Source organism: Eutrigla gurnardus (genome assembly GCF_963514095.1).
Source record: "Eutrigla gurnardus genome assembly, chromosome: 11".
Classification (NCBI taxonomy): Eukaryota; Metazoa; Chordata; class Actinopteri; order Perciformes; family Triglidae; genus Eutrigla; species Eutrigla gurnardus.
The window spans coordinates 14,168,128-14,190,148 of NC_139925.1; the positions used below are offsets into that span (position 1 = coordinate 14,168,128).

Consider the following 22,021-nt stretch of genomic DNA (forward strand, 5'->3'; position numbering starts at 1 on the left):
CACTCAGTCTCTTGAGAAACGTTCGGTTCATACACTATCTGATAATAAAGCTGTGAGGTTACTGTCAGGTCAAAACTTAAGCAGCTTGGGGGTTGATACTATCCTTAACCACACATGCCTGAATCCAAGTTTCCTATCTGATTTCCTAATCAGACGGTTTGATCTCCCTCTTTTGCATCGACCTCTGCTGTTAATGCCGAGGTCTGTCCTTCCTCCCCGTTAATTGCTTCAGGCTCCCCACTTGGTATGTTTATCTCGGATGAAAGTCAATATTGATATTTTTGTAGAAACTTACTTTTAAACCCCTTTTTTCCTCACATGCACATCTCATGTCATGTACTACTTGCGATGCAAAACCACTCATGAGCAAACCAAATCGATTATATGGATTCTTTCTTCCAGAGCACAGTATTCCCAGTCCATGTGAGTGGAGCGTGAGTAAAACACTCTTCAGGTGATTCTAGCTCATTAAGTTTAATCCACCAACTTCTTTTTTTCTGACTCAGTCAGGTGGAAATTATGAATATTCATCAGTTGCCGTGACACATTAATCAGATGAATTATCCCGTATGGTTCACAGAGTTGAACCGTCACGTCTAAGCTAATAACTCCCAGTGCCATCCAGTCCAAGTGTTCTGTCAGCATCACGGTGATATTTGTGGCGTAACTTGACCCGGCAGTGACATTGACCAATGGGACATGGCGGATGTGACCTTTTTTTCTTTTTTTTTACCTCTGTTTGAGGAGAAAGTACAGAAGATATGGCATATTTCACTTAACAATATGCACACAAAAAATGGCCCATTAGTATATAAAGAATACAAATGGCTGACACATCAAGGCCTCTGACCACAATGGCCACCCCATGGACTTTTAGAAACAAGTATTATTAGTCTAATGATCTCCTTTATGTGATTTATGATAGCAAGTTGAATCACAATATTACTTCGGAGCTGTCGCAAGCGTTTAACATCGTAATTTGCCTTTATTTGAAACCTACGGCTCTCACACGATCAGTTTCGGTGGAACGTGAATACAGCACAGCCCGGCCACGTTTCAATGACAGCCAGCGTTCAAAATACAATCACAAATCAAGTTCAGATGACTGATTATCCTCTTTGTGCTGCTCAGTCAATGTCATTAATCATTCACTAGAAATATATATATATTCTTAAAATGACTGGTAATCACAATAATGATTTAATTGGATGTTGTGGTGCTTTTTTAATCTGCAGGCAGAATGAGAAGTGATGGGAGTCAGGGAAGAAGAGCGAAACACACATTAATGTACTTTCAGTGTATGGTTGAGAAAAGGGCAATTATGAAAAATATCTCGACATTACTTTATTATTCAGTTGATAGAATCAGATGATTGGTGTCCTATTGTCCTTTTAGAATGGAGGGAACAAAACCCTCAGATGAACACAAGTACACATGTTTGCCGTGTTGTGATTCTCTGACCATAGTGATCTGAGCTTTAGTTTCCAGTATGTCAATATTTATATTATATATTGAGCTTCTCTTATTAACATGAAACAATGCAAGGTATACCATTCGTCAAGTAGAACAACTGGAACTAAATCAATGAGTTCATATAGCAAAGAGAGATGACATTTACTTGTTTTGACTACAAACAAAACACATCACACATTTTTGTGTATTAAACAATACAGCAATGACTTATTTGCATTATGTATTTAGCACATTTTGGGGGCTTGAAAAATGACCTTCACTGTAGATTTGAAAGGTTTCTTAAAATGCAACCACAGTTCTAAAGAGGTTACATGTAAGTGAACTTTTTAACAGCGTAATGATCTGCACTTAGTCTTTTATTAACAACACTGCAAGTGTTAAATCAGACTACATGTATTTTTAGTGAAGGAGGTCAATTCACAATAGGGGGAAAGTAACTGGTTAACTTAGCTAACTGTGCAGTAACACAGACCTGCAGCAGCTCTTCAGTCAATCGTTAAATCATCAAACTGGGATGTTATGCTAATGAGACATCAGCTAGGATTTCATTGAGCTTTATTAATAGTACTCTCAATCACTGCCAGTGAGAACCGTTAAATAAGGTAAACAGCTGATTAAATTATTTATTTCTTATTAAATATCCAGTGGCAGGTGTAGCACTTTCAACTATGGCACGCCATAATTCTGTGGACTTTGAATTTCTCGAAAAGTATGTGGAAAAATCGAATACCGGTGTAACCTGCATATAATTTATCAAAAATGTTATTAAAAAACAGTTGAATTCAAGTTAATCATATGCACATCCATGTACTCTACGACTAAAAACAGACAAAAGCAGAAGACTGGCTGCTCTCAGACCACCTGAATAAAGGAAGGACCATTTGCAACAACATCTGTTGTGTGCAGGCAGAAATGCAACACAATTTTATGCCAAATTGCTCTGGCACCGTCTGATCTGCAGCGACATAACCGTAGCTTTGGCGGTGCCAACCCCCTGTGTACCAGGTGCTACCTAAGAGCACAGCACTACGACTGGATATATGATTCTTGGATATCTTATGCAAGATAAGGTGGAACAACATGTAAATAATGAATACATGAATGCACTCAATTTTAGAGTTCAATCCAATATCCTACTACGAGTATGGCGCGGTGTAGTATCTATATGTGAGCTGGTGTTGAGGATTGTATGGTTATGATGGAGGTTTCAATGAAACATGCTGTAACTGCTGTAACATTTAGATCAGGTGGTACATGAAGGGAGTCGCCTGTCTGGGGTCCTTTAGAGCTATGACCACGAAGCGGGACATTTCCTGTGGTCACCATTTGTTAGAACATCATTTATTGACATCTGAATTGGGTTTCTGCATAGATTCTCATTGGGGTTAATTGCACAAAGAGTCAGAACACCAAATCCAGGGTTTTGATAAATGCAGTGTTATACAGCACTGTGAGCAGGCTAATTGTAAAATGAAAAAGACATTCTGGTAAGTGTCCTCTGAACTAATCCACGTTCTTGTCCCACAGTCTGCTATAGGGCAGGCGTCAGAAGGAAAAGGGTTTTCATCTCAGTTGCTTGACATCAGTCATACCATGACTGTCCTCCTCGACGGTGTCTGTCAAAGCAGGCACAGCCTCCTAATCCATCAACCGTTCTGAGGTGTCAGCGCCCCACCTTTGAAGGGGAAAAAACAACAACAAATTCTCCCGGACTGTGCAATCCATCTGATTCCACTCGACAGTGTCAGAGGCAGACAACCTTCTGTGTGCTGGCAGCTGCAGGACCCTGCATGTTATCCGTGGGTGGTGGAGGGAGACGCCCTCCTGCTCACATCAAGCTGCACTTCTTACACTAACTTTCAAAGCTTTTTCTCTCTCTTTTTTTTCTCTTCTCCATAAACATTAAGTTGGTCATTTGAGCGCTGAATAAGTTTGATACCCTGAAGCCCTATGAACTGTGTTGCCATTCAAACCCACTCCTTTTGTTTAAAAATGTGTTAGCGTCAATCTCAAACTTAAATGTTTGCAGCTGAAGGAAAGTTAGTTGGGAGGAAAGTTCATCGTTTCAAACTCAAGCATTTTGTTTTCATTAAAAGGACACATACATTTTGTTTCATAATGTCTTCTTCGGCTCTGGAAAAACTAAGTGACATCATGTCACGTTTGAAAGACCAGGTAGGGAAGGTCTAATAAAAAAAAATGCTATCAGGATGCATTATCGTAAATAAAAAAAAAAAAACGTGTGTTTTGGATTTTGACCCAGGGACTAAATGCCAGGATATCTCAAGTCTCTGCTGCAGCCCACAACTTTATATTGAGTACATCCATGTGTGATCCACAACCTTTAACCTATCTCCTGCTTCTTTAGGTTACAAGGTGAAATAAGTTTCATTGTTTATGCAACCAAACGTAGTGTGTAGCCCCTCTTTTGCTACATAAGAAAGAAAGAATACACACCATAATAGTATATGGTGGAAGATGGAGGATTACTTTAGGAGTCTCAGAGCCTGAGGAAAGAAGCTGCTCTGAAATCTGGTGCTACGCCAGCTGATATATCTGTAACGCTTGCCAGATGGCAGCGGGGTGAACAGGCGGTGGCTGGGGTGGGTATTGTCTTTTAATATACTCCTCGCAGTCACCTCTTCTCACCAACATCCCTGACGCTCAGTAGATGGGTACCAATGATGTTCTGGTTGTTTTAATCATCTGCTGTCCTGGACGTGCACATCCCATGTCACTGACGTTTCTGGTCAGGATGATTGCTATTGCTCCTCTGTTTAACTTCTTTTTTTCTTCTTCTTTTTTCCAGGTTGGCTGTGATGCTGATTCTCCACTCCACCATTGATGTAGACAGGGGTGTGTGTCTTTGCCTCCTTTTTCCCTAAAATCAGCTCCTTGTTTTTACCTATGTTGAGCACTAGGTACTCCCCCCTCCCCCTGCCGGATCGTTGATTCCTCTCTAGGAGGGCGCAGAGCGAGGTACTCAAGCACCAGAGTGCTAGGTTTACCACTCACTTTCATGGGGGAGACAGTGTTGACTGCTGAGCGGAAATCAACACACACTATTCTGATGGAAGAGTTCCTCTGAAGTGACATCCTCTGTGGATGTGATCGTAGGCAAACTGTCCAGGCTTGTGGTCTCTGATGTGCTGGAGGACCAGTTTACTAAAGCACTTCATCAGAACGGAGGCGAGTTTGAGACACTGCAGACTTTTAGGTACAGGGATGATGGTGCGTTGAAGGAGGTGTGAACACTCTCACTGTGACAGTGATGTGTTCGACATGTCGGTTATGACATCAGTTAGCAGTAACAGCCAGGGTTATTATCAGGCACAGCAGCTTTACTCATATTCCCTCTCATCTCACAACTGCTGTGGTGACGGATCGTGACCGGTCCTCTAGAGGCAGGGCAGACTTTGACAGCTGACTCTTTGTTGAGGAGATCAGAGCGAGCATACAAGGTGTTCGGCTCATCTGACAGTGTGGCCTCATCCACGCTGACACCGTTAACTTACTGTATGTAATATTGTCTCTCTGTTGTAGTGCTCATGCCGTCCCCGAATGAAAACATGTTTTATTCCTTTTTGTTTAGCCGTTAGCCTGTCACACCTTATTGTTTTCCAACTTGTGATCATACTCACTCATCATCATCATTTCCCGTCTCTATCCATCTCACTCCGGGCTCTTATCGCATTTCGAGCTTGACAGCGACATTCATCGTGCCACATGTTGCCGCCGGTGGCAGATTAGCATAACCGTTTGACGTGACAGTTGAAAGGAATGCGAGACCTAGCTGACTGTGGCACGAGCCCCGGGGGCGCTGGTGGGGTGGGCAGCAGTGTGCCTCAAGATCACCTGGTTAAAAATGAATGTCACAACTCAGTGATGACCAGGCAGCTGAACAGAGCAGCCGTCTGCAGGGGACAGTCGGTGGAAAGCTGTTATTTCCCTGCAGGATATTGTGATACAGCCAGAGTGCATCTGGTCAGGCTAACAGGATTTCAATGAGTGCAGGACACATTATCTAGTATATTACAGCTGTGTAGTAAAGGTGGGAGTACAGAATTCACCGGCTGCTGCTACGGAAGGGCAGTGATTCGTTGTTGTTGCAGTTTTGTAAAATAACCTGGAAAATATGACTCTAGAAAATAGAAAAATACGTCAAATCCGATAATCTCATTCTGATCATCACTTTGTGAGACGGCCCTCTCGTGCCTCGTTGAATTCAAAAACCTTTCACACACTCTTTGTGCTATCAGGCATGTTAGGTGCTTCTCAGAAATCACAGGCTGGAAACAAATTAGCTTTACACCTTCCTTCAAATCACATTCCCCTTTAGAGATAAGCAAGAATTGTGGATGAATGTTCTGCTGTTATTGACATGCCTGGTTTCAATTTACACGCTCATGTTCTTGATAAAAAGCACACAAATGTAAAAGGCTCTATGAGAAAACAAGGATCTCAGTGGAAGGTGAACGAGTAAGATAATCTCACAGTCTTCATGTGAGAACAGATCTGGAGGCCAACGTCTATGAGAAAAACAGGATTGCATGAGGAGTAATTGAATTTTCTTGTTAGCCTTTTCAGCGAGGCTGTGTTATTCTTAATTCAAGGTGAGTGATGGATTGAAAGGCAGGGAAAGAAAAAAACGAGAAAAGGACAATCAAAGATTACAGGAATAATAAAAGATAACGGAGGGAAAAAAATAGTTTTGCTGTCCTTAGAAAGTGAGCAAGAAAAGAGAATGGGGATATATTTCAGTTCACAGACGCAACCAGGCACGCACTTCCCATTTAAATGTGTACCAGGGAGGGTTAACGCTACAGTGAGCTCCATCACATCAACCATTACGTTGAGTTGCCATAGACATTAACATGCCATTAGTTCATACGTTACTGGAGTCTGATGCAATTAAAGCAAATGTCTTGGTGGAAGTTTGAGGTAATTGACTGAAAGTCATGCGTGAGTCTGTATGTGAATACTGCTTTAAATAAAGAATCACAGTTCCTATCTCATCATCTCATTTGAGAAAGCCTTGTTGGAGACATATCAATGAATAAATATGATTTAAGCTGCCAGTCACAGAATAATCTTCAAAGAAATCAAGGTCTCGTTAGCTGTTGTAAATCAATACTTATGTGTATGCTAAAATGCATGGTGGAAATGATTTAAAACATGCATGGTAGTCATTCTAGAAAAGTGCATTAAAGTTGTTCCACCAAACAGAAGGTTTCAAACACATTAAGCCTCATTAAAACATATTTTGGTGACTGAAAACCAGTGAATTGCTGCACAGTGAATTTCTATTGCTAGCTGTTGATTAAAGTTGAATGTGGGCTGTGGGGAATATGCGTTTTTAACTTCTGTATGTATGTAGAGTAAATTCTCCACACAGAACTGCAGTATCTGAATGTTGAATATCGCTAAAATAACCCGGCTATTTGGGCTACGTTCACACATGAATCATGCTCCATGGTTATATGGATCAATATGTGCCATGTTTTGAATGTTGAGCACATGCTCAGATGTTCGTATGTGTGAGGTGGTGACATTTGAATAAAACCAATGGACATTGATGTATGCGTTTGTGTGTGTGTGTGTTTTGCAGGAAGCTCTGAATAGGCACATCACTGCTAATATTCCAGATGAATCAAGAGGGAGAACACTTTTATCTAATGTCTTTCATCCACTGCTTTTAGTATCGGACCACTCCTGTGACTCCCCCCTTTTATCTCCATATTAACTTGAATCAATAGAAATGCAGCGCTCGGGCACTAAAGCTAAAGACTACGGTTCTGTATTCACAAAGTGCACCTGAATTCTGTGTCGTTACAGCCACTTTAGAATACCATTTAGGTCAATGACAGACACACAGAGTGCTGATACAGAGGGGAGGAAAGACACACGAACAGTTAAAGAGAGGGCAATTAAACAATATAATAATAAAGGCTGTGATCCTCGGGCAGTCATGATTTATATAAAAAACGAAATATGTGCTGCTGATTTCAATGAATATGACATTTTAAGAGTGAGCCTGTAGGTTTCCAGGTGTCCATGTGTTGTGCAGTCAAACTGACACTTAGATCTAAATTAGCTAAATTCACCAGGTACACACAAGTGTGTTTGTGTTTGGCCTCACCTCATTGGCATAGACCCAGTGACTGTCCTTCGACGCCAGGTTGGTTTCCACAGCCTGCAGTGATGAATAAAAAGAAAAAGAGAGAAGACAGACAAAGGATGAAGGACATGTTATGAACCTTGAGTGCAATACATTGGCATTGTACAATAGTCAGTGTCAGTCTGCCCTTGGGTATCTCCGGAGCTTAAATTGAAAGACGTCCTGGATCACAGAGAAATCTCATGGAATCGAACCAGCCATGATTATGTTATTATTATGTTGAGCACAGAATATTTTTACACTGGATGTAAGAACGAAGCCTGTAGAGATGAATGTGCAAACCTCTTTGTGAATACTAACTGGTAAGATGTTTAAAGCTCAGACAGACAGACAGACAAACCTTCATTACCCAGAAACCAGGCACTGTAGTGATAGTGCAGGTAGATGGATTTCATTTTCAGAGGTGAAAAACTCCACCAACACGTATAGCATAAAGAATAACTCCAATGCCAATGCATTCCTGGAGTTTTGACCTCTTAAAATTCAATCAGTGGCACTGTAAAGAAAAGCTGTGCACTCTCAGGACATTATGAACGTTATGAACTCTTCACACCCAATCCCTTCTCCATCCACCCCGGTGTAACATGCAGGTGAAATTGTGCCAGAAATCCCTCCTATTTTTTAAAATGTTTCTTGGTGGAATCTTTGTCTAGGCAGATAGCGGCCACTCTGTGAGAAGTTTGGTTTCAGTCAGACATAGAATGGAATTATTTGAATACCTTATGTAATATTCCCTCTCTTCATCCTTTCACTCTGCTGTCATGGTGATACATTCCCTATCTGAAGTCTTTGTCAGGCAAATGTGTAAACCTTGTTACAAACACCGAATCTTTTTTTCCCCCTCAGGTTTCTCCACCTCAATTACAAACACCGTGTTTCTCTTATATATGAGGATTAGAAATCAGGTTACGCTTGGACTGTAATCGGTTTACTGAAGCGCATATAAATGAATCAAGTGACCGGAAACCTCACAGTACAGGTGAAAATAGCTCCCCGTGGAATTACCTAAAGGTATCTGTGTCATTATGAAGTTCCTACACCTGTCATAAAACCGCACACATTTGACATCTGTCACGCTTAACGTCTCAATGCGTGTCCCCTCTCCTGCAAATTGCTATCATTAGTGTCTAAATGAATCCCTAAGTAATGAAGACCGATGTCTCAACATATAACAGGCGGAAACATGATGCATTTCTACTCAACAACGCCATGCTCATCAATAATAGCTGCCTGGTGCAGAGCACAGCACCCGAAAGCTGCCAATCGATCGTCTAACCTTGGACGAGTCATGATTTGATTTTAATGCTCCCCTCGTTCCCAGATTGAGCTCATGAAACTGCAAGAGAAACCAAACCAATGCAAGAGCAATATTTACCTCCACGGTTGAAATGCCGCATCTCTCGTGCTTCAAATTAAAGACTTGTCTATATGCCGCCAGAAATGAGCCTGAAATCCAAATGTATGGGCAAAACATTATGATGGATGCTATGAGACATCAGACAGATGCTGGATTTATGTAGTGTAGAGCAAGGACCTGTGTTATGGGGACTACCTTTTAGTCTGCACCAAATAAAGTTGATTCTTATGTGTTGGAATGTTTTTGTTTTTCAAATTTCACGTTTCAAAGACCATTTGGTGCACAGTACAGCCCCTTTTTTCCTCATTCCAACTGTTGTCCACTGTGCATAATGAACTAGAATGAAATACATTGCCTGTGCTGTTCTTCCATCAAGGTTCGGAACATTAATTAAACACATTCACAATGTTGGTAGTGTCATTGATGTAGACATTTCTATAATATGGGCCGTTATCATGCTGCAAGTGACATTTCAAATGTGATAAAGGCAGAGAAGAAAGGAAATATTTCACTACTGTGTCCACAACCTTCCGGCAAAATATAACACTGGAGGGCCTGTGTGTGTGTGTGTGTGTGTGTTCATTTTCTCGCAGGCGTGGAACAAAGCACCATTCGGAGAAAAATGAAGGCTACAATGCGGAACGTAGAGCTGTAGGGACCACTTTAGGCAAAAGGTGAACAAAAAGAAAGCGCAGAAGCAGATATATGAAAGTGAACTGTGTGTGTGTGTGTGAGTGTATTTGGAAACTAACACTGAACAGTGTTATTTTTAGTAAAATGAGGATTTTTCGTGCAGGAACCATGTTTGAGTTTTATTATTTCAGTTCCCCAGCCTAGCTTAATGTGCCATGTAAAACATATCCTTTTGTAGATAGCACGAGGCAGATTTTCTCCCATGGATAATCACATTAGCACTCAAACCATCCCTAAATAACACAATGGGATTGTTTGCTTTGACGAGAGACATAACTTGACACATTCTTTTATCGGCGTGACACTGTAAACGTTTAAGTTAAAAATCACAAAATAACTAGGGGGTTTCATTCATGTAATATGCATGATGGGGAAAAATCCTTTCATGTGTGGGCAATCCATTCATTCTAATTATAATAACGTCTCTCTGGTCCTGAAAACATATCAGGGGATGAGAGCTGTTGTCTGCCTTGAAGAAGAAGAAGAAGAAGCTTGACATTCAAGAGAGACGACAGCTCCTTGAACTGCATTCACTGTTCTAGACAAAAATCTGTTAGTGAAAAACAAAGTCAAGTACATTAGTGTGGGTTACTTAATGTGTACCAGCTGGGGATGCAGTGTTTTGTTGAAGCCCCGGGGCACAACAGGACCCACCACTTGAGAAGTTCAGCCCCAGTTCACTGCACAACTCAACACTTGACGATTTTAGACACTCTAGAAATAAAGCCTTGTTAAGCAAAATGATGGTTTGCGTGCTGCTGTATGGATGTTGAAAAATGCATAACCGTGCTGACCGGCTGACGGGTTTGAGAGTTGCTGTAACAGACTGAACGTTGTACTGAATTTATAGCCAATCACTGTCATTGTAGTTAACTTGTGAATCTGAGAAAGCAAAAGATTTGAACGACTCAAGTTTTCAATTTCACAGGAAAGTGAAATATACCGTTTATGTCAGAATGCTGAATCAAGAGTTTCCATACATGGCTTGTTTTCTGTCAACTCTAATTGTGAGTAGCCCATTGTTCAGATTAATTTGTTGAAAAAAAAAAGTGATTTTCATTGAAAAGTGTCACCAAAGATGGTGCGCTTCAGGGAGCTGCTCATTTGGATTCAAAACGTGCCAGTCTTAAATACAAAAGCCTCTAATGTCTCTGTACAATTTTTTACATTATTTCGCCCAATAAGCCCTTTCCTAATCGCACAAAGTCCTACTTGAGCTAAGCAGGGGTTTCCCCCTCTGCTTCAAAATAATCACAACCAAAGCCGAAAAATCCAATGGAGACCTTTAATGTTATCGACATCCAGACAGAGTAATTTCTTGCTTTGTGTGTTTTCTTTCTTTCCATTCACTTCAAGAGATGATGTAACGGTGGAACTCTGGAGAGCAATGCGGTGTTGGAGACGGAGGCTTAGACAAGAGCCTGGAGTGACATCTAAGGAATACTCTACTGTTGATAAAGCCGCTGCCTGGCGACGGTAAGATCTCTAATCATAGAGGCAAAGTACCCGAGGCATGTTCTTGTACAGTAGCAATGCCACAAAGGCAGCCAGACAATGCCAACTCCAATTTAAAAGCGTGACAGCCGGTGAGGGATTGAGAGGAATTGTGGTTAGAAGGATGTGAGAATAGGTAGGGGGGAGGTTTGGGCAGGGTTCAGACGACTGAGGATGAATCTTCTGAATGTGAGAAAGACGAGAGCGCCATGTGTAAACTCATTCAATACAAATATTATTCAATACAGATATTTAAATCATTCATGACATGTTTGAAAGCAAAGCCAGTTTGAATTATACACTCGTTCTTTTTTTTAAGTGAAGGAATATTCGGTCCAACACAACATTCCTGCAGTAAATCCTGCTTTCACGAAGGTTAGAATGTTCAGCTTCTGTTAAAACTGTGTTAGAGAGGTTTCGGTTCATTTTTATGATAATTTTGGGGGATGATTCTCATTTTGTCCAACCACATTTTTTACTGATGAGTGTAATTAAATTAAACTGTAGTTATTATAAATACAATGTGTACATGATTGGTTGATTAAAATTATCGTCTGATAATAATAATAATAATTACAGCACAACAACTACTGCATGTATTCCAACAGCGACATTTCCACTAAGATGTATACTAAATTATAGGAAAGATATAATAACCTACCTATAGACACACACACGCACATATACAACATGGTTTGTGTAGTAACAACAAAAACAACTTTCTCTTTTTACATCACAGTGTACAGAAGTCAAAGTAAATCCCACACCCAGCAGCTCAGATAACGATCCAAACCCAATGCGTCTTGCAAACAGTTGCTGCAGTCTCACAATGTGGAACAAGCACTCTACTTCGCAGCTGGAATAAAATAAACACATTTGTTCACTCGGTGCATTCGCTGTTCACTGGATGATCCACAAATATGCAAGATTTGTTCATTCAAATGTCTCATTGGTTTTAGTGAGTCAATCTCAATCAAGGAATCTGAATGTATCCGTGTGAATCTACACCTCCAGTAGATTCTACCTCTAGATCGGTACGTATAAATATGAATCAGTCCCTCCGATCACACAGCTGCATCCCCAACACTCCCACGATAAAAGAAAATGTCACACCATCGACTCCCTCGCTGCCTGTGTTAACTTGCAGGAGACAGAATGTTCTGGGGCATTTCTGATGCAGCATAATAAATGAGGATACAATTGATTTATTTAAGTCAAATATTAAAAACAAATATCACAAACTTGTGGCAGAAGCAAATTGGCTTTTGCATCGCAGTATATTACATGGTGTGCATTACACATTCATCTGTCGTTTTTGGGCTTGCTATAAGTGTATCTGACTATAGCCGGTAGATCCAGATACATACTAAATCATCTGATACTAACCTCTAATATTTATCCCTTCATTTATCGTACATATATGATGGGTACATTTGTGCACCCATTGTTATTTTCTTGTCACTGAAATGCTTTCAGAATGCAGAGGCTTCATTTGAAGCAGAATGCTTCATTTGCCGTCCTCCCTTTCCCTCATTCACAACAACAGATTGGCCCCTTGGTATCACACCATAGCTTTGAGGTCAACTTTGGTTGCTACGCACCCAAAACTGACCTCGTTCATTGAAGCCGGGGCTTTTTGCACAGTCTCAGTATTTGGCCATAATTTGAAGGGTGGGCAATGAAAAGATTTTTTTTGGAGGCAGTCCCGCCTTTGTGTGTTATTTCAGTGTAAACATCTCACAAAGAAGCCAGGAAGGACTAATGAGGTCTGTCATGAACGATCCACAATAGCCTCTCTGAACCAGCCCAGCCACCGTTGCTGGGGTAACACACCTCCAGCGCACTTAATCTGTTCCATGGACGCAGCATTGAAGACAGATGTGCCAACTGCACTCAGGGCGCCTTTCGACAGACAGGTGATACACAGATATACGAAGGGACACAAACACATGTTAACATGGCCATTTAAACCACACATGCATGGGTTGGTTCAGAGCCCGGGTTCATTACCGCCATCTAACCATCAAGTAATGACTGAAGCTCAAAAGACACAATAACCGATGGAAACACGAGCAGTCAGCTGGAATAGTGATCTGCACTCCTGAGTGGTAATCCAACACCTGATCAAATCTCTCCTGACTGTCAGTATTCAAAACCAGGTGGCCCTCCCAAGAAGATGGCAGACACGTGTCACATTAAAAACAAATCACGACTCCCATCTGCCCGAGTACCGGGGCCGCTAGCTTCTCTCTGCATGTAGTTACCATCCCACAGGCTTACGCTACAGCCATGAGTGGAATAGCTAATGTCCCCGCAAGGAGACTTTCCATTTGGCACATTAGCCTCATTATATGGACTGAATTACAGGAAATGTAGCACTGTACCCAAGGTCCATTTGGAATACTATTTTTGCAATAGCAATATTTAACTACAAGTACAATTCATAATTTTTTTTGTCAAATAGTATTTAGAAAGCTAAAATCTGACATGTGCTACAAACTGAGGATAGATATATTGAATTAGACTGACTGGTTTTCAGCAATATCACAGAAGCACGTTTTTCTCCCATGAACTATCCCTCCATAATATCTGGACGGATACTGAAGGATGTGAAGGCTGCTCCTTAACTGTACCTGTGACACATTCCCCCTTTGGACCGCGGCACATTTTGTGAGCTGTAATGTTGTGAGGGGAATTTCCGAGAGTCACTAACAGGATTAAAACTATGTGTGACATTTTATGAATACCACAGCTAGCTGGAGAGCCTCCTGAGTTCAGGTAATCAGCAAGGCATAAGAGCTGTCAGGGCGAGGGTTTTTGGAAAAGTTGCTATTTTTTTCCCAAAGTGCATGGACTTAACCAATCACACCAACAATATTGTAATGAGAAGGTATGTACATAAATAAACCAGTCACATCTCTCTTCTACTGAACCACTATAAAATACACATATAGTACTCAAAGCATTGTTTTGTTATTCTGGTTGTGATTGCTTTTATTACTCAAATAATATTTTTCTCTTTGAATAATGCAGCCAAATAATTCCTCCTTTTTTTTAAATAAAATAATGAATAAATAGTGTGAACTAAAAACCTAATACACCAATGCTGATGAATTGATCATGTTGAGGTAGTTACACTCTTTTGTAGGCAGAAAGCATCGAGAACATATCCAAAATATTCAACTTTCTCACAGGTTTGATTAGCCGTTACTGTTCCACATCTTGAGAAACAAAGCAAGCTCAGTAAGTGTGAGGCATTGTGAACAATCTTTAAACACAGATAGTTTACAGGGAAAAAAATAATTTAGTTAGTATTTTAACAAGACACCAATGAACCCTTCTTGAACAACCCATCTTAGCAAAATGCAAATGACTCATCTCTGCATAGCGTCCTTGGGGAAGCACTGAGCGTAAACTAAAACCCATCACCTGGGGGAAATTTATGTTGTGGATCTTTGATGATATTTGCAATTGGATTTTTATTGCACAGCTGATGAATGTAATAAACCAGGATAATTAACACAGAAGAAACTGATTACTTCACCGTTAGTTATTTTTGTTCAGCTGTGACTACAGTTACAAGGACACGCAGATATAAAGTCAATCTACTGTAAAAAAGACACAAGCTTTTATATATTCATAACACCAGCGCAAATGTAGAGTTATGTATACACAACGGTATTTTAACACAGTGTGAAATGAGAGGACACTATTACACAGACCATTAATGTTCTACAGAACAAACACAATAATTTGACACTGCATGAGGATTATATTTTTGGAAACATGACAGATCTTTCCTGACCTCCCTGAGATCGTTTTTTGTTTTATTTTTAAAAACATGTTCACGAGTCTGTAGCGACTCTGTGATGCTCTTTAGTGTATCAAGAAGGATCCAAGCAGAAGCATGAGACACCATTGGTGTAGGATATAAGGTGACAGCTAAACCCGGGACCAGGACGTCCGGGTAAGACCTGCAAGTTGACAAGCAAAATCCGAAAAACATCAAGACCTGTAATTCACAGGAATGCATGCTTAAGACAATAAGCAATAGAATGCTATTTAAATGCACCTGAATAATGCATGGCACCATTACCTAACATTAGTCAACTGATTTAAGGTGAGCGAAATACAATAATTGCTTTCCATAAAAGCACTTTGTACCACCAAGGCCATTAGCTTGGAATAATGGATCGCAAAAGTTTCCTTTCACACCGAACTTCACACCCAAAATACACATCTTAAGAGAGAGTTAAGTGATTTTTATTTGGAAACATATAAATAATTAAGCCACCCCTTTAGTCAATGTTGCATTCCAAGCAGCATAGGTAGCATCTTACAATACTGGCTCAAACAGAAAACCCTCCTTTTATTTAAACTTCGGGGACTAGTTCTGTCTAGAGGTGCTTGACTAAATAGAACTCGTTTTGTTCGCCATAAAAGCTGACATGGAAGTGAGACCTAATTACCCCCCCTATTTTTACAGCCAAAAATAGACCTGTTTAAACACATGCAAAGGGGTCCTAGAGGAGCATTGTAGTAAAGTTGTCGAGCCCTCCTTGTCCTTACATCACACCCATGCCTGTGCCCTAGCATGACCCCTCACGCTCTCGAGGTATCTTGGACTGGTTTCCTACATACAAGGAGACACTGCCCACCACGTAAGAACACACAGACACACATTGGCAGATGAACACAGACACACTGCTGTAATCTCTGCTTGAGGGGACAGGATCACCCCGTCATATGATGCAACCACCTCAAAGTCACTGCTCACAGGCGGCTGCCAGGCGAGGAGAGTGAAAACAATGTTGAGGTAAGAAACCCGAAAGAATGAAGGTATTATTACTAGACGAGGAGCATAGTCCACTGTCAGATTTGATCCTCTGGCACACCTTCCACGTCCCTTATTGTTTTGTTTTTTCCCGCAATTTGCAACGCAGTGTATGTGAACGAGACATACAGTTTGCAAAGCTAAGAGAAAAACACAATATACCTTTTTCTGTTCTCGAAACAACATGTTTGTGCGGTCTGGGGGTTATGATAGAAAGGTAATCACTCCCTGCTGCAAAGCATACCTATGATGGATACAGCCTTTAATACGCACTGAACATATGAGGGGCTTCAACTCAGCTGAGAGTGGCTATTTCTGTCTCACTATAGAGGTTCATCTGTAACATATACAATAATAGATTGTACAGTATACTGTTTGTACAGGTTTGTATGCATTTAGACATAAGTACATAATGCATTTTGTATTATATAAGTACACAGTATATGTTGTAGGTTGTGTATAGATTTAATAAATGTAGTATTTTCTGTGATATTTTTGTACACACTTGAACTTTCAAACCTACATTGGGTCTTTTGCACCAAGCAAGCATTAATGCTTCAGGTTTTTATACATTTCCTAAAGAGGAAGTGTGTCACCCCCCTCCTTCAACCCCCTAGAGGAAGTAATCTGCATAGGGTACATCATTCCAAACCCGTAGCACATTAACAGAACCACACAGCTTATTAATAGCAACACTGAATAAACTGGATGTGGGTTTGCCACCCTATGCACTGTATCACAAGTTTCCCCAACCTAAGAGCCAGTTTGGTTTTTAATATTATCTTAATGTCGACTGTGGGTCAAATGCACACGTCTATTATTCTTCCTCAAAAGTGAGTCTTGACAGACAAAACAGAAGAAGACGTGTAACTGCCTGCCAAGAGAAGAGGAGTGAGGGACGACATTTGAAGAAATTGCTGCTTTTCTGGAACATCATCCCGTGAAAATAAGACAGGAGATGTCCACCTGTGCAGATACGCACCTTACAGCCACTGGTGTGAAGAAAATAACAGGTGTGGCTGTCCAATGTGCCAACGTGTCCGGATTTAAAAACTCCATCCTCACTCAATAACCCTTCTTGATGTAATTGAAGCTCTTACATTAGAGCTCAGTGGCTGGTGGTAAGACTGCTGCACGGCGGCTCCCTGTAGTCTCTAAGAGGTGAGAAGCTCCGCAAAAAGACCATTCAGGCACAAAGCTACTCTGAGAAAATAAAGTTAAGAAAATAGACACGCTCATTAAATAAAGGGTGCAGCGAAAAATTTCAGCTTGTAACAGCCTTTCATCCAATATGAAATGTCAAGCTCTCACTGTCTCTGATCTTCAGTGGAGTAAAGAGGAATATTTTCAGGCTGGAACAAAAAAAATAAAAAAAGGGGCAGAGGCCATAACAAATGACAAACAGGTGTGCTTGATGCTTTGTTTCCCCCTAAAAACACAACTACAAAGACTATCTTATAAATCACAATGTGACTGATGGATCTGTGCTGATGCCATTTCCCTCTTCTTGAACAATCAAGGACTTCTTTGTGCCTCTATGCGCCAAACTCATCCTAATTAGGTATTAGTGAGCGAGATAAGTGGGCAGGCAAATAAGAGAGAAATTAGAAAAGAGGACGCAAGAGAGGTAACTGTGGGAGGTGAGCTGGGCCAAGGATGAACGTGAATCTCATCCTAATTATTCCAGCACAGGGTGAGACGTGTCTTCTCAGAACACCACGGGAAAGGAGAGGTGTTATGGAGAGTGGGAGTGTGAAAGTTTAAGTTTTGACATAATGCTAATTCCAAACAGCACTGTCAGCCAGGGAGGCAGCAAGAGAAAAGGCGAGGAGAAGGAGGAGGAGGAAGCGATGGCCCTTTGCCAACTCTTAGCAATGTTGAGAGGTATTGTTAAGAGATATGTTATTTTTTGTACGAAATGTTTAATGGTGGTAATGTTTTGCTTAATCAGCGCTGTGTTTACAACAACGGGCTAAGTAGAGCACGCAGGTATGATATTTGTTCAGGGGCAATGAGTACTTAAACGGAGGCTTTTATACAATTATTCCCAGTAAACAACACTTGTGGGCAATTAGAGCAAGGTCTGGATACAGTTGTACAGACAATACATTAATAAAATGTGCTGTAAATAAAGCCTTTCTTAATGCTATTTTTGTATTCCCCCAAGACCACTGTGGTTAGAACAGAGATTCAAAGAGTTTTTCTCTGAGCAGTGGTTAATGCCTTGCATGGCAGGAATCTAATTTGCCAGTGCGCTCTGGTTGTGGTCTGGAGTAATGGTTTGCTGCTTTAGAGCAGGCACAAGCTTTTCTATACACCTGAGGAGCACTTTAATTTAATCTGTCTCATCAGGATCAATAAATGTGTCTGAAATGGGCTTTTTTTTTTTTTGGAGATACTACCCGTTAATGGTCCACAATGATTTTAGAGTGACCATTTTCTCCAAGCTCACAGATGCAGTCTGGTGCTATACGGGAAATGGACTTATCAGGCCAGAGGGCCACGGCACTGCCAAAATGTGCAAAAGCAAAGCTCTTAAGTACATTAACAGAGGACTAAAAAAAAGACATGATGTGAAAATTCACTTTTCAATCTCACAGCCCCTTTCGATAAAGTATGTACTGTAGCGAAGTGGACAAGGAGGGCCGGGATGAAAGAAGGATAGGAGGGATGGGAGACAAGGGTTTCCCAAAGCTCAGAAGAAGGCGTAGTCAGGGGAGAGGATAGAGGGTGCATGATCAAAGCCTATATTTTGAAATCACTTACTTCTCCATTAGTTTGATTAATGGGACCAGCCTCACAGTCAGACAGAGGCAAGGGGCTTGAAAAATGATGCAATTACTGCTTTTTGAATAGAGGGCTGAAAAGGCCTTCTTGAAAGAAGGATCTGGAGGAGATTCTACCGGGCATCCTGGACAGTAGACTCCCTCCTCTTCATCCATCTATCCCCCCCGCCGTGCCACACACCCTGAGGCCCCACAGCACTGCCATCAACCCCCCCCCCACCCCTGAGGCCTCACTCATCAGGCTTAGTGACATGCTTCACTGGCGCTCCCTAAACCGGGGCAGCACACAATAAATTGTGATTAATATGTATCTGCAGCATCTTTCAATGTCTGCGTCACATTCTGTTTAATACTCAGATGATGCTCCGCTCAATTCCCTAAACGCAGTCTTTCTTCATTGGATGTTTTCGTTCTTGACAAATATTTCCAGCGCATTGATAATGTTCATGTAAAAAACACTAATTGTGCAATATGAAAAGAATATTACGCAAACCTCTTGAGTGATCAGCTGCAATAGAAACGTCTCAAGTGCCTCTTGTAAAAATGTTTTGATAAAAGCGTAAGTCAGTTATCGCCGAAAGGCTTTGAAATCACGTCGACTTTAATTGGGTGGAAATAATTAGACATTATGCATTCAACAAAAGGAAGCCACTATATCCTCTTTTCATGCCTTGTCTTAAGTGTCCTGATCTGTGTTACAAAAGAAGAAAATACAATATTATCTAAGCATTGTGTGGGCTGAAAATTAAATTACAAAAAATAACAAAAATGATAGGTACAATTTTGTGAAGGGGAACAGAAAAAAATATTAAGGAGAAAGACAGACAAAGACAGAAGGACATTATAATGTAATGCATTAAAGTTTTCAGCTGCATGTTGGAGGTAAACACAACTGTTAGACAACTAGAAAAGGAGAAAGGGCAGGAAAACCTTTGCTTTAATTCAGCAGTTCTTAAATGTCACCGACTTCTGTAGATTTGTATAATAACTGCTTTTCACCGCTCCTCTGTTGTAAACTATGATTACATTTTGTGCTCTGTGAGAGTTGTCCTAATTATTACTTTAATGAGACAGAAAATGTCTATTTCCCGGCAAAGCCTGGGAGAACTCTTTAGTTTATTTATCGACTTAGTGTAAAATCACAGTCACAGTGCCCATGGTTGAATGTAACACCTCTGAGACCTGTCATGTTACGTCAGCCTGTGTGCCTGCATCCTTGCTTGTACGTGTGTGTGTGCATGCGTGCAGAAGTGTTTATCAGGAGAGATGAAACATGGAGAAAAGTAGTAAGAGTGCTGCAGGAGAAGCTGGAGGGATGCCCTTTAGAGAAAAGTGAACACAAGTAAAAAGGGCAGTTGGACAAAAGCAAAAATACAGAAAAACACCCCCAAAAAAACAAACAAAAACATGTGGATTCACAGATTCGTGAAATACATCTGTGGCATTTCTCACATTTAAGTTGATGAAAGGCTTGCATGACAAATGATGAAATATTTCAGCTCTAAACCACGCTCAAATTAAATACCAGATCACCGGTAAGTGTTAGCACAAAAACATCAAGCAACATTCTTGGTGGAGTGTGAAATGTCCTCATGTGCTCATTTACACATTAGCATTTACAGTGATTCTCTCCGGAGTGCTCTTTGGGTTTTTTGTTTTTTTTACATAAAAATCAGTGAAGGATTTTATTCAATGCTCCCAATGCAAAGTAAATCCGCTGATGCAATTGCAGAAGTACTTGGAGCCTTATGACATTCCCACAGCCTTGTGGAAACAGCATGTTTATATTAATAACAATAATAATAATAATAATTGTGACTATGTATGATCAATAACACAAATGATAATGGAACAGTGGAAATCTACAGTTTTACAATCTAACTTTGTAAGCTGTAAGATTTCAGTCAATCAAAATTATATACTATATAATATTCACAGTAAAGGTTATATTCAAGATATAAAATAGATTTGTATTTAATTGTGAATTTCATATTATACAACAAACCAGAGGCAAAAATCAGATAAGGCACCAATATCAAGCTGCTGTGGTAATTTCCTGAAGACCTAAACTGACTGATACGTGTGATACACTAATACATCCTTTCACTTATTCATGCTGCTGGTATAACTTTGGAAAACATCCGTTTTCTAAACTGACCCCAGATTATAGTTCCTCCCCAGCCGCCTGCATATCTTTACAGTAGTCGTGCATAAATGAGATGCAGTATTATATCGTTCTAATGTAGGTGTTAACACAGACCTGCGAAGGACACATCAAAGGAACATATGAATATGCATGTGCACACTCAGTCATACATATTAAATATTTTGTGTAAGAGCAAAATAAGGACAGTAATAGGCAAGCAAGTAAGTACAGGTAAGAGAAAGGTAATAGGAAACCTGGAATGGAGTTTATATTTCTATCATTTCCACTGAGGCTTTAATTTTCTCCGGAGCTTTTGGGTGGCGATACGCCGTGTGCTGGGTACCAATACAGCACTTGTTTTCCGAGCGGTTGGCTTTGCAATTACCCTTATAACTCTTACTGTATTTTGAGCCTGCCACATGGGAATTGGGCAATGATCCTGAGCCCACAGCAGCAATTTCACAGACAGAACCCTCTGACAATATTGTAGGGTTTTGGTATAATTGCATCTCATATCATGCTGCAGGGCCAAGAATAAGAGTGATATACTATGAGTAATAAAGTTATTAACATGACAATGTAACTGTGTTTTTTCACATTCCAATTTAAAAAGAACATGAACTATTGCAAAAAACGTAGAAATGTCTCAAATGTGTCTACGGCACGACAAATTAAATATATAGTGGTCAATTAAGACGTTCTAACCTGTTTTGTGCTCTGAATCTGCCGTCAGCTAATTTACTGAAACAAAAAGAGAGCAGCGCGCTCTCAGAGAGCAACTCTGCTATTTAAAGGACTTCTGTCACTTATGCACAACTCCAGAGGTCACCAGATAAATGACATACACTTCAGCGGGTACCTTTTACGAGATTAACCTTTTTTTTCCCCTCCCGAAGAAATAAAGATTGCCCAAGAGGTTTACCGTTTCAATGATGCTAAGCATGACTCATAATCGCAAACATCAATCAAAGTTTATCACCATCTGTCAAGACAAGACTTTGTTTAAGGTGCTGCCAAGTGTTTTTGTTCTCCGGCTGTAGTAAACATTTCCTTTTCTCAC

The 22,021-nt window shown here is 40.5% G+C and overlaps 1 protein-coding gene across 2 annotated transcripts in view; it reads right to left on the reverse strand.

Annotated features, from left to right (window-relative positions):
- The window catches only part of grid1a (glutamate receptor, ionotropic, delta 1a), a 215,644-nt gene that overhangs the window by 32,163 nt on the left and 161,460 nt on the right, over nt 1–22,021 (reverse strand). For both annotated transcript variants that reach the window (XM_084020808.1, XM_084020809.1), the window contains exon 5: nt 7,613–7,666. In XM_084020808.1, coding sequence (XP_083876934.1) covers nt 7,613–7,666 — 54 coding nt within the window. The remainder of the gene's footprint in view (nt 1–7,612; nt 7,667–22,021) is intronic.